This window comes from Littorina saxatilis, linkage group LG1, assembly GCF_037325665.1.
Source record: "Littorina saxatilis isolate snail1 linkage group LG1, US_GU_Lsax_2.0, whole genome shotgun sequence".
In the NCBI taxonomy this organism is placed as follows: Eukaryota; Metazoa; Mollusca; class Gastropoda; order Littorinimorpha; family Littorinidae; genus Littorina; species Littorina saxatilis.
Genome location: NC_090245.1, coordinates 87,016,741 through 87,030,998, shown reverse-complemented (window position 1 = coordinate 87,030,998; position 14,258 = coordinate 87,016,741). Strand labels below are relative to the sequence as shown.

General features: G+C 40.2%; 1 protein-coding gene across 1 annotated transcript; it reads left to right on the top strand.

The window, feature by feature from the left end:
* Positions 1–7,493: 7,493 nt before the first annotated feature.
* LOC138958484 (uncharacterized) lies at positions 7,494–10,496 on the top strand. Its single transcript, XM_070329659.1, has 3 exons — positions 7,494–8,105; positions 9,083–9,196; positions 10,224–10,496. Exons 1-3 carry the CDS (start codon positions 7,702–7,704, stop codon positions 10,468–10,470), a joined length of 765 nt encoding a protein of 254 aa, XP_070185760.1. The 5' UTR covers positions 7,494–7,701; the 3' UTR covers positions 10,471–10,496.
* Positions 10,497–14,258: the final 3,762 nt, after the last annotated feature.

Here is a 14,258-nt window from a genome sequence, read left to right as displayed (position 1 = left end):
TCTTTCTGTCTGTCAATTTGTGCGCGTTGGTGTGTGTGTGTGTGTGTGTGTGTGTGTGTGTGTGTGTGTGTGTGTGTGTGTGTGTGTGTATGTGTGTGTGTGTGTGTGTGTGTGTGTGTGTGTGTGTGTGTGTGTGTGTGTGTGTGTGTGTGTGTGATTCCTCCTGGATGTAACTGTATCATGTATACGTAAACAGTTTTGACGGCATCTATACAGACAACCAAAGTCAGAGTGGAGATGTTCTCTTCTTCAAGAGTCTGCATAAATGTATGAGCACACACACACACACACACACACACACACACACACACACACACACACACACACGCTAACACACACACACACACACACACACACGCACACACACACACACACACACACACACACACGCACACACACACATGCACAGTCATCACCACCACCACCACCACCACCCCACTCTACCCCTCCCCTCAACGACCCTACTTCCCACCATCACTAGCATCACTTAGCACATTTCCACACCCAAGCACGTATTTGAAGATCCTATCTGCCTGCACGTGTGCGCCCTCCAACACACGGAAGAAAACCTCCAGGTTGAATCACGACTGCATCAGGAACACAGATAATTATCAGCAACACAATAGTTCACCTGCGTCATAGCTGTACCTGCTAGGTGAAAAAGGATGTACTGTACTTAAAACAAGAACGGTTCGGTTTAAACCCCCCGTGTCTCGTTTATTCTGAAAAACACTACTAGAATGACTTTTTGTTTTATTAGAGTCAGCGTCCTGTTTATTTTGAGCAATCTGCGCGAATGAATATTTTAAGAACTGACAGCGTCTGCTTTTGGCAGTTCGTGAAGTTATGTATAGGCACATTGCAGCTGCAGTACCATTTCTATTCACCAGAAAATAACAGCAACGGGAAACGATCAAAAATACAAAAGTGTTCAGTTGTTGCAATAAACACAGCGTTTGCTGACTCGATGGTCACGAAGGGAGTGTTAAAATTTAAGGAAATAATCCTGAATTGCAATGGTGGAAATGGACCACTGTTTTCAAACAATATTAGGACAACGCTCTGTGGTTACTTCAAGGCTGGGAAACGAGCAACGTATTGTTTTGAAGCCCAATCATAATCAGATGCACAAACATTTTCGTTTCCAACATGCTATAATCTAATCTTTTAGTCACGTTTATTTACTGTAAAACCGCAAATATCTTCTGCTTTGGTTTGCAAAAGCTTGCGAACATGTCAGTAACCAATACGATTCGTACAACTTAAGATGCATGTGGGTGCACAGACCTTCACCCTTGGTTCACGGGCTCCGACCCCCTCCCCTCAAAATAGAGACCCAATTATTATCAAAATTAAATTTTCCAAATCAATTTAAAAACACTTTCATCTTATTCCTTGTCGGTTCCTGATTCCAAAAACATATAGATATGATATGTTTGGATTAAAAACACGCTCAGAAAGTTAAAACGAAGAGAGGTACAGAAAAGCGTGCTATCCTTCCCAGCGCAACTACTACCCCGCTCTTCTTGTCAATTTCACTGCCTATGCCGTGAGCGGTGGACTGACGATGCTACGAGTATACGGTCTTGCTGCGTTGCATTGCGTTCAGTTTCATTCTGTGAGTTCGACAGCTACTTGACTAAATGTTGTATTTTCGCCTTACGCGACTTGTTATATTTAGTCAAGTTTTGACTAAATATTTTAACATCGAGGGGGAATCGAAACGAGGGTCGTGGTGTATGTGCGTGTGTCTGTGTGTGTGTCTGTGTGTCTGTGTGTGTGTGTAGAGCGATTCAGACTAAACTACTGGACCGATCTTTATGAAATTTGACATGAGAGTTCCTGGGTATGAAATCCCCGAACGTTTTTTTCATTTTTTTGATAAATGTCTTTGATGACGTCATATCCGGCTTTTCGTGAAAGTTGAGGCGGCACTGTCACGCCCTCATTTTTCAACCAAATTGGTTGAAATTTTGGTCAAGTACTCTTCGACGAAGCCCGGGGTTCGGTATTGCATTTCAGCTTGGTGGCTTAAAAATTAATTAATGACTTTGGTCATTAAAAATCTGAAAATTGTAAAAAAAAAAATAAAAATTTATAAAACGATCCAAATTTACGTTTATCTTATTCTCCATCATTTGCTGATCCAAAAAACATATAAATATGTTATATTCGGATTAAAAACAAGCTCTGAAAATTAAATATATAAAAACTATTATCAAAATTTTTTTTTCGAAATCAATTTAAAAACACTTTCATCTTATTCCTTGTGGGTTCCTGATTCCAAAAATATATAGATATGATATGTTTGGATTAAAAACACGCTCAGAAAGTTAAAACGAAGAGAGGTACAGAAAAGCGTGCTATGCAGCATAGCGTAACCACTACCCCGCTCTTCTTGTCAATTTCACTGCCTATGCCGTGAGCGGTGGACCACGAGTATACGGTCTTGCTGCGTTGCATTGCGTTCAGTTTCATTCTGTGAGTTCGACAGCTACTTGACTAAATATTGTATTTTCGCCTTACGCGACTTGTTCTTTTCTATTTTGTCAAGGCTACAGACAGTGCAAAAACATTAAAATTCGTTGCTTTTGTTTATTTTTTCGGTTTCGCTCCTTTACGCAGAACCATGTATATAACAAAGACATGTTCGTAACAATAAAAGTGTACATCTTCATGCATTGTTGTACATGTAGTCGTCACACTTAATTGTCATGCGTGCTTGGATATTATAACACGGATGCACAAATGCACACGATTTGTTTTTTAACACTTTTTTACATTTAGTCAAGTTTTGACTAAATGTTTTAACATAGAGGGGGGAATCGAGACGAGGGTCATGGTGTATGTGTGTGTGTGTGTGTGTGTGTGTGTGTGTGTGTGTGTGTGTGTGTGTGTGTGTGTGTGTGTGTGTGTGTGTGTATGTGTGTCTGTGTGTCTGTGTGTACGTGTGTGTAGAGCGATTCAGACTAAACTACTGGGCCGATCTTTATGAAATTTGACATGAAAGTTCCTGGGTATGATATCCCTGGATGTTTTTTTCTTTTTTTCGATAAATACCTTTGATGACGTCATATCCGGCTTTTTGTAAAAGTTGAGGCGGCACTGTCACACCCTCATTTTTCAATTAAATTGATTGAAATTTTGGCAAAGCAATCTTCGACAAAGGCCGGACTTTGGTATTGCATTTCAGCTTGGTGGCTTAAAAACTAATGAGTGAGTTTGATCATTAAAAATCGAAAACTTGTAATTAAAATTATTTTTTTATTAAACGATCCAAAAACAATTTCATCTTATTCTTCGTCATTTTCTGATTCCAAAAACATATACATATGTTATATTTGGATTAAAAACAATCTCTGAAAATTAAAAATATAAAAATAATGATCAAAACTAAATTTCCGAAATCAATTTAAAAACTATTTCATCTTATTCCTTGTTGGTTCCTGATTCCAAAAACATATAGATATGATATGTTTGGATTAAAAACACGCTCAGAAAGTTAAAACGAAGAGAGGTACAGTAAAGCGTGTTATGAAGCACAGCGCAACCGCTGCCGCGCCAAACAGGCTCGTCACTTTCACTGCCTTTTGCACTTGCGGCGGACTACGTTCAGTTTCATTCTGTGAGTTCCACAGCTTGACTAAATGTAGTAATTTCGCCTTACGCGACTTGTTTCTTCTTTGTATTAGTTCTTTTTCAAACACCCGCGATTTCTTGTCAAGATACAATCGCGATAATTCTTCAGTCGCTTCCTTGTTCATTGAGAGCAGAAAACTGTGACAAAAGGGTTAATTTTCTCCCCAGCCCATTTCTAGGTGCGAATGTATCCCTTGTTTAAGAGTCATTATTCAGCAAAAACCTTTGTTAAAAAGAGTGACTAAAAATATCATGATTATCCGTCGTGATTTTTTTCTCTTTTTTTCTGTAATGATTGTTTGCTCCTGTTAAATTTAGGAAATAGTATCCTTCTGTCGAATGCGATAGGTCTATACATGTATAAAAGCTCGTCTTTTTTAATTTGCAACTGCAGACGTGGTTGACTATTTTGCTGTGAAAACTATGGTGGAAAAGCGCACATCGTTCATGTCAATATCGAAGTGTTTGAATACCCTGCAGAACGTATGCGCTGCTTGTGAGGCAGGTTGGTAACTCTTACATACATTCTATTTGTTTCATCATCATTCTATTTAAATGTATCAGAGTAAATATAAAGTGAATAAATATTAAGCGGATGGTAAAGTCTGATACTTTTTGATTCTGACATTGCTTCCTTTAATAACCTCTCTCTCTCTCTCTCTCTCTCTCTCTCTCTCTCTCTCTCTCTCTCTCTCTCTCTCTCTCTCTCTCTCTCTCTCTCTCTCTCTCTCTCCTCTCTCTCTCTCTCTCTCTCTCTCTCTCTCTCTCTCTCTCTCTGTCTCTGGCTCTCTGGCTCGCTCTCTCTCTCTGTGTCTCTCTCGCTCTCTGTCTCTCTCTCTATCTCTCTCTATCTCTCTCTCTTTCACTCTCTCTCTCTCTCTATTAAGCGGATGGTAAAGTCTGATACTTTTTGATTCTGACATTGCTTCCTTTAATAACCTCTCTCTCTCTCTCTCTCTCTCTCTCTCTCTCTCTCTCTCTCTCTCTCTCTCTCTCTCTCTCTCTCTCTCTCTCTCTCTCTCTCTCTCTCTCTCTCTCTCTCTCTCTCTCTCTCTCTCTCTCTCTTTCGACAAAAATATCAGAATAGGCGCAACTTGGCAACTTACATACGAGGAGAAAGCAAAATCAATTATCTATCCTGCAGAACAGGATTGTTTTGTTTTGCTATCTTGTGTTATGTCATTTCTACTTATGCAGGCTTGGAGCGAATGAGCAGTAGAAAACGAGAGATTTTTGCGTCTATATTGAGGCGTACCATGTCAAAAAGCGCTGTATTTCAGCAATGACTAAATGGATTGCTTCGAAACTTTCAGGACTCCAAGTCTATATACGAGACGTACCCTTGGTAAAATTGGATCATTACATATTTGTATATACTCAGATGTTATGCAATCTTCCGAAATTCGTCACGTGTTTGTACATTTACATCCAAAAAAATCATGATTTCGCATGCTTACAGAAAAATGATTGTTACACAAACTGTCAAAGTTTCATTTGAGTATGACCACTGTACAAGCCATGTACAAGCCATGTAAATACTCGAGAGAAAAAATGGAACGTTCAGACTGTTTCCTGATGACAGCGGTTACTGCTGAGTGCCTCTCAAAACATGCTTCGGTCACGGATGACTGGACATCGCTGTAAGACTGCAATCATCCCCCAAAAATGTGATTATACTTAAATGAAACTCTGGCAGTATTTGTAACTATTATGTGTCTGCATGTATGCAAAGTCATGATTTTTTTGGATGTAAGCTTTCAAAACTATGACACGTTTTAAAACATTTCAGAAAATTGCATATCATCTCAACAAATATCCGGAAGGACGTCTTGTATGTAAACACAAGATTCTGAAAGTTACGAAGCAATCCATTAAGTCATTGCTGAAATACACTGCTTTTTGTCATGTTACCCCTCAAAATTGACGTAAAATCCTCTCGTTTTCTACTGCTCATGCGCTCCACACTTGCATAAGTAGAAATGACATAACACAAGACATACGCAAGATAGCAAAACAAAACAATTGTTCTGGACATATAATTGATTTTGCTTTCTCCGCGTATGTAAGAGTTGCCAAGTTGCGCCTATTCTGAATTTTTGTCGAATTATTAATTGATACCTGACGTTTTCGTCATGTCGATTTTGGGGGTACCCTAACTTCGGCGGCGGTCATGTGACATCTATAATATATATCTTTTATCCAAAATGTGTACCAGATAGCCAAGTAAAGGGCCTTTAATGGCATATAAAGTTTGAATGAAATAACACGGGAATGAATGTTTTTGTTGGGGTACAAAAATGGGTGCAATAATTTTTGTGCACAGTTTAGTTAGCGTCTGAGAAGTAAAGAAACAAACGCCTATATAGTATAGCGTTCACGAAGTGAAAATTGGTGCCATCCAACCGGGTGAGAACAAACCGCGGGATCTGATTCGTTGAAATCACAACAAATCTCAATTTCAACCAAACCGACCCCTCGGCTGGCTCCCACCCTGTTGGTAACTTTCTCGTGTACCCCGGCCCTGAGTGCACAAAGGGGCAGTATACGATTTTTTAAAAAGCAATGAATTTTAGCAAGAGTAATATCAATAACAATGACAACAATATCGACGACAACAATAACAACAACAACGACGACAATATAGACATTAACGGCATGACAGGCATAAGATGTTTGATGGGTTGTTGACAGACCAGTTTTTTTGTCGGTCCGAGAGGGAGCATAACGTCTTTTGTGTCAATAAATATGAAACAAAAGTCGATATGCCTCCCGAGGTCTGACAACAAACCACCAAACATAGTTTTTGTCATCATTTTGGTAGTGAGAAAATAAGTACAAAATCAACTCAGGGAGCCATGCTTTGAAACACAAGTTCCGTTTTGATATTACATGTTTTGGGGCCCCAGCACGTTGTTGCAATCAAAGCTGGCGTGTGAAAGCAACTTGCTGTGTTTTGAGTTCATAAAATGTTGAGATAAGTATGCCAGGTTTGAGGATGCACAGTTCTGTAGGTTCCTCTCAGTATTCCACCCCCTCGGTTTTCAGTTGTAAATATTAAGCTTAATTTATCGAATGTGGAAGCTACGTTGGGTCAAAGGTCACAGAAGATTTGCATCGTGCAGCAAGGCACGTTGGGTCAAAGGTCACAGAAGATTTGCGTCGTGCAGCGAAGGAAAGAATCGCGATCTTGTTTCCGACTCATTGCCTCTTTGTTTTTCATTAGACCTGTCATTCTGCTTGCTCGGCTTTGTTAGATGTTTGCATTTCTTGTTGCTATGTTCTTTGCTTTTATTATTATTTCTTATTGGCGCTTCGTTTATCGAAACAACGTCTTTTGCACGGGTCAAAATGTGTGTGTCAGGGGTCAGTTGGTTTGACTTGAACTTGACGTTCGTGAAAATGATGACAAAAGAGTTTATCACGGATATTTCTTTTCGATTTCAGGTTCCAAAGGTTCTGGCGCAAAACAAATAGCAACAAAAGAACCGTAACACAATAAAAGCAAACAACAACTATTTCAGACTATTGTTAAGTCATAAAGCCGCGTCCGGAATGTCCCAATTTTGAAGTGTACATTTCACGATACAAGAGACAGTGAAGGGATCGCTTACATTTTACCAGTAGGTGAAATTTAACATGTCAGTAAAAACGTGACATTTAACAATATCGACCAAGTACCACCAAACATTTACGTACTATTCTGTGTAGAGAGAAGCGCCAGAAAGCTCAAGGATTAAAAAGACAAAAGTAACATTTAACAGGAGAAACAATCCACTTCCAAAAAACATCGAAAGTTCTTAAAGAAACTCATATAAACATTTCTAAATACACAAGATACAGAGACATATCTTTGCGCGAAGAAGATGTAACATAAACTAGAGCAGCTATATATATATATATATATATACAACATCGAAGTTTGTTTTTTTCCCACGAGAGAAAGCAATACCTTTTTGACCTTTATTTATCAGAACTTCAGTTTTTAACGCCTTATACTGGGGTCTCAAATACCTAACCAAAAATAACCACTTTCTCTACAGCCCAGAAACCGAGACATATAACATGGCAGGAAACGTTATTCCCCGTCCAGCATTCGTTTCTTTCCTATTGTTTTTCTTCGTCTCAACTTTCTTTTTAAATTGGACTTTGGGGGCATTTCTCGGCTCCGGTTCAGGCGGCCTCGACTTACAAACTCTGAGATCTCGCTTCAAGTCTCGCTCGCTGTGGAATTCGTCTGGGCTGTTTATAAGCAGACGACAGTTACGACGCCTACGCGAGAGCCGAGTTTTGGACGAGGTCTTCGTGGTGGAAAGCAGTAAGGCTAAATTTTCCTTAAATGGCACATGCGATATGCGCACGGGTGTGGAGAAAGGAGAAGAGATGCCACAGTGCGACGAAGTTCCGAGGGCGGCTGAAGGCTTGAACGAGAACAACTGGGCGGGAACACTCAACGGATGCTGCAACACGTAAGAAACGTTGGCGTGCTTATTGTGTTCCAAGGTAATAGTTAAGAAACAGAGTTTTGCCATCGTAAACCTACCAGAAACAGGCACCCAAGCACTAAAACAAACTGAAGTGTTGAATTTACACTGATGCACTGATAATCACAATTAAACTCCCAACTACGACAAGGAACTGAGCCTGATTCAAAATCTAAAGCCAGCTTTACAGTCAGTAACAGCTATTGTGTTTTCAGCGTAGCAATAGGGTCCGATATTTTGACGAGTCAAGTATGGGAAGGGCTCCTTATATGAACCACTTTTTGTTTCATGTTGATAACTAGCTTGTTTTCTTCCGAACATGATTCATTTTGTGCTGTGTAGTTGTTCTCTCTTAAGTGAACCATTAGGCCTAATTAGAGCGAATTAGCTTTGATAGAAATTTAGCAAACACTAAATACAGAACAATTCACAACTGGTTCATATTTGGAGCCTGCATGATCGAGGGCTTAATATGGAACAGTGAAGAGGTCATCACGAATCACTGTTAAAACCCCATTGTACTTTCAAACAACACGATACAAGTCAGTGTGAGAGTAAGACTAATTCAAATATGCATCAGAGGTATATGTTTCAGTTTGATGAGAACATTATTTGATGGACAACGAGAAACTAAAGGAACTTATCAAAAACAGAAAGAACATAAATGAAACGCAGACGTCCAAACGCAGAATGAGATTATGTAATGCCAAAATACTTAGTAAGACTTATGCAATAGATGTCTGATGCCACTCGGCAGTTTTATTTTTCGATCAGTATGCCTACATTCCTCCGTTATTGTAATTTGTTGTTGTTGTTGTTGTTGTTGTTGTTGTTGTTGTTGTTGTTGTTGTTGTTGTTGTTGTTGTTGTTTGGTTTGTTGTTGTTGTTCTTAATTATTATTATTTGTATCGTTTAGGTCAGCTGTGCAATTGCGTTTGTCACATTTATCTGTGGCGTTGCAGGCGGATGCGTGTAGAGTTACCTCAGAGGGTGACGTCAGTGATCACAGGACAACGTCATCGGGTTTTACAGTTCACGTCCTCCTCTCAGCTCGTGCACACTGGATACTGCCAAAAGTGAGCTTTTCGTCCTCAAACGACTACCCCCACCCACCCCCGACACACACACACACACACACACACACACCCCACCCACCCCACCCCATCTCTCTCCCTCTCATCTGTCCCCCGCGACAAAACATAACTGACTTCCCAATACTTTTCTGATCGTGTCTGCAGTTTTTTTTGTTGGCTCTTAAACTGACAGAATTAGCATTATCGACGTATATGTCTTCTCCTACAAAATAGTGTCATCTTATTTCATTTCATTTCATTTATTCTATTTTATTATTTTTCATCCGGGGTTTTTCATTTTTATTTATTTTATTTTATTTTATATTATTTTATTTTATTTTATTTTATTTTGTTTTATTTTATTTTTATTTTATTTCAGTTCATTTCATTTCATTTTTTTAAACTTTTTTTTATCTATATTTTCAAGCTGGATGTTATACAATGTAAGAACTGTTTGTCAAAAAATCCACAGGTTTATGCCTGCGGACACGGTCGCCTTCAGGCAAAAGAGAATATATTGGTAGGCTTATAGTTCCTCCGTCGTTTTTTTTAGTTTTTTTTTCCTTTATTCCCATCAGACTTGTCGAATTCTGTGTCAGATACACACATTTGAGTTCTCTCAATTAAAGCACTTGATACTTGATACGTATTTTCCATCCAAACAATGATTAGGAGTATAAAACAGATTATTTCAAATGTCACGGACACTTGCAAAACAAGATAAAATAAAATCAACGATTTAAGAAAAATGCGGTGCTAATAACATTTCATTTTGTTAGTCAGTCTCCATTTCTTAGTGGTGAGATGGTTAGGTGTGGGCGAGTAAAGCTAGGTGACTGCGTTTCTTTGCGTTTTCTCGCGGCGAGGAAGGCTAGAATTTGTCGAGAAGCTGAGTAGAGAACATATATATTCTCTCTGAGGGTGTTAAATACTTGTATGTAAAACGCGGAGACCATAGACTACTGTGGTTCGCGCTATATAATCTGTCATAATTGTTATACCTAATATTCAACTTTAACTTACGTTTCAGCGAGGGAGGAATGTGTGTGCTGGGCGGACGGTGTACGACTGTGTACAGAATTCAGTGGTTGCTGGTTCGAGCCTCACCTATTCCCACTGCACTCACCGACGAGGATTCCCTTGATAATGATGATGATGATGATGATAATGATGATGATGATGGTGATGATGATGACGTATCTGACAGTGACGAAAGTGACGGAAACATGTTCGTACCGGCAATGGTGTCTAATCACTGCCAGTGTGTTTTCAATTAAAAGGGGGGTTCTGGACTCCAGGGGTGAAGAGCATTGGATGGGATTGGTTGAAATGTGAAAGAAACTCAGTTTTAAGCAGTCCGACCCCCCCCCCCCCCCCCCACACACACACACACACACATCTCAGTTTTAACCTATTTTCCCCCTCCCTCCCCGCTCGTAACCCCCCCCCCCCCCCCCTTCGCACGACTCCAGAACACGTGCAAGCATAATTGTCTGATATCGCTGTTTAGTTCAGCTTTTCAAGAAGTACACCCATAAACCTTCTTTTTTTACATTAACGGTAGGGTTTTTGTAATTTGACAATGCTACTGTATTTGTGATTATATTTTTCTGAAAGAGCCTTTTCGATTTCACTTTTTTTAAGACAAGTGCCGTAATTCAAACCTAAAGTAATTTTACGTTGGCCTCTGTTCTATCTGGCAATGTTGCAGTATTCGTCCTCTTTTTGTCTCGGTTATTATCTTTCAAGATATATACAGCAACCATACAAACCAGCTTAACATTTGTGTCCTCTTTTTTGCTGACAATAGTAAATGTATCGTGCTTTTGATGTTGTTGTTTGTTTGTTTTGTGTGTGTTGTTTTTTGTCTAAACTGATGAGAACATAAACAGGTGTTGTTCTGTGTTGTTTCTTTCTTTTTGTTCGCTGGTTTCAAGACATACAACCATATAATGATAATACGTATATGTAGAGGTTACATGCCGAGTCTCAGTGATTATTAAAAATAATGGTCGAAGTTACCGGATCATGAAAAATGCGAGCTTTTAGCGAGCTTTTTCATGACCGCGAACTGAGACCATTATTTTTTATAATCACTGAGACGAGGTGTGTAACCTCTTTATTCCTCCTTTCTTCAGTTCAAAGAAAAGAGGAGTTTTTTTGCGAAAGTTTGATCGAATCCTATTCACTCAACCAGTCAACCTGCGCAGGCGATCGATTAATGCGCGGTTGTATAGTTCCGTGCAAATCATTCCATTCTGTTAACACTTCTTGTCAGTTTTCCTATTTTGGACTAAAATCAAGTACACAGATATGCTGTTATTCTGCTGTGGCGGCAAAGGCAGATATTGTGTGTTCTGTATATGTTTTGGTATCGCTTAGGACAATGTTCTTTCGTCAAATGGGACTAGCAGACGAACTTTTGCACCCGTGTTCCAACGTTAAAAACTGTATGAAGTTCAGTTTTCTGGGGAAAATAGTGTATGAAACCGCTTTATGTTGTTTAAATTGATGAAATGTGTGCATTTGGTTGCGTGTGATCTGTTTATTAAATGAAATATTGTTGAAAACTGACCGTCGGATTGCAGTCTGTTGTCGAAGAAACTGAGTGAACAGAAATTTGAAAGGGGAACTACTCTTGTCGCTAGACAAAGTATGAGAGTTACTTGCCTTGGGAATTTGCTTGTGATGAACGTTTGTGCACAGCAGACCTAGATTCAGAAAACAACCAAACTCATGGATTTTATATGGAGATTCATGTGTTCAAGCCTGTAGTTGTTAATTTAAATGCGGTATGTTTGTATTGTTTGCTCCAGAGATGTATACTTTGTACATTAGAGCGTTCGGAACTTTTCAGTCGCAAAAGTAGTACCGACGCAGAACAGCTTCTCAACCCATTGCGCTATCGAGGATTCAGGCTGTTGCTGGGTCGTTATTTGTTTGGTTGCTGGGTGTTTATCGAAAAATAACTAGCTCTACAAATTTACAGAGGTAAAGAAGCAGAGGGGGGAATAAATATAATTATATATTGCAAACATTAGTTGAACAGTAAAAACACAAACAAGATAAGTTGGCTACCCAAATTTTCGGTCAAGGACCTTCCTATATATATATACGACTTGTGTCTGCCTGTGTGTGTGTGTGTCCGCGATGCCAAGCCAAAGTTCTCAGTGGATCTTTTTCAAATTTGCAGACCGTATTCAGCTACACCCCGGACACAACCTGATTGACGAGATATTTCAACACGTGCTCTCAGCGCGCAGCGCTGAACCGATTTTGGTTTTTCTCTAGATCCATTCCCAGTAACTCTTCCTTATCTTCTCCAGTGTTTTCAGCCGCGTTTGTCTCCCTTCCTCCGTGCGGTGCGCCGGCAAAGCCGGCGTACACCCGGCATAGCCGGGTCCCCGGCACAGCCGGGTATTCGGCTCGACTTCTTCCCGCCGCAGCCGTACCCGGCGAAGCGGGTATTCATCTAGTATATATATATATACCTAATTTCTTTGTTGACCTCTTTCCTATTTCACAGATTCACATTGTTTGTGATTTATTTTCTAAATGAAAACATTAAAAAAAAATTTAAATTTTACTTATTTTAAGAGATCCAGCCATAATACAACATTAATTTATCGTTGGTTTTATTCGTATTAATCGTATCTGGCAATGTTACAGTACAGTGATATGTGTGACACACAGGCAAATACGTGTTTTATTTCTGGTGCAATTCTTCGAACATTTTCCAAAAGGACACCTCCTCCTCAATTTCTCCCTGAACATCTGCTGGCGTTAATTAATTGGTAAAACGATTCTGTCACTTTTTCAGGTCACTAAAGACAATGAAAAAAATATTACGTTTTCGACAAAATTAATGATTAAATCGATGATATTCAATGGCTGATACATGTACGTCTAAACTGATTTTTGTGCGTGCGAGGACGTGTGTGTGTGGGTGTGTGTGTGTGGGTGTGTGCGTGTGTGTGTGTGTATGTGCCACGGTGTGTGTGTGTGTGTGCCACGGTGTGTGTGTGTGTGTGTGTGTGTGTCACGGTGTGTGTGTGTGTGTGTGCCACGGTGTGTGTGGGTGTGCGGTGTGCGTGTGTGTGTGGGCAGGTGGGTGGGTGTGTAAATGTGTGTAAGTTTGCGCGCGCGTGTGTGTCACGTCCTAGTGTAACTATCTCTCTCTCTCTCTCTCTCTCTCTCTCTCTCTCTCTCTCTCTCTCTCTCTCTCTCTCTCTCTCTCTCTCTCTCTCTCTCTCTCTTATTCAGTCTCTCTGTAGCTCTCTCTCTCTCTCCTTTTCTCTCTCCCTCTCTCAGTCTCTCTCTCGCTCTCTCTCTCTCTCTCTCTCCGAGTCTCTCTCTCTCTCTCTCTCTCTCTCTCTCTCTCTCTCTCTCTCTCTCTCTCTCTCTCTCTCTCTCTCTCTGGCCCTCCCTGTCTCTCCGCTATTATTATCTCTCTCTCTTTCTCTCTCTCTCTCTCTCTCTCTCTCTCGCTTTATCACTCTCTCTCTCTCTCTCTCTCTCTCTCTCTCTCTCTCTCTCTCTTTCGGCAGTATCACACACACACACACGCGCGGCGCCGCACACACACACCGTCACACACACACATAAACACACTGACGTACACACACACGCACACACACATACACGCACACACACTCACACAAACACTGCCACACACACACACATCACACACACAAACACCACACACACACACATCACACACACACACACAGACACACATACACTGGCACACACTGACACGCGTGTGCGCAGACAGACAGACAGACACGTACTAGACAGACTGCTGACAAACGGCAGAAAGGAAAAAAACAAGAAAGAAAAGACAGAAAGAAAGAAAGAGACACACAATAAGACAGAAAGGCAGACAGACAATAACTTGACCCGTAAAGAAAGACAGACAGACAGACGTACACGGACAGGTACTGACAGACAGACAGACACTGAGCCTAGGAAAAAAGTAAAAAATACAAACAGACACACAGACAGACTCTGCGCCTAGCTCAACTCAGTCATTCTGAAGAAAAGAAAACAAAACTTGACTAAATGT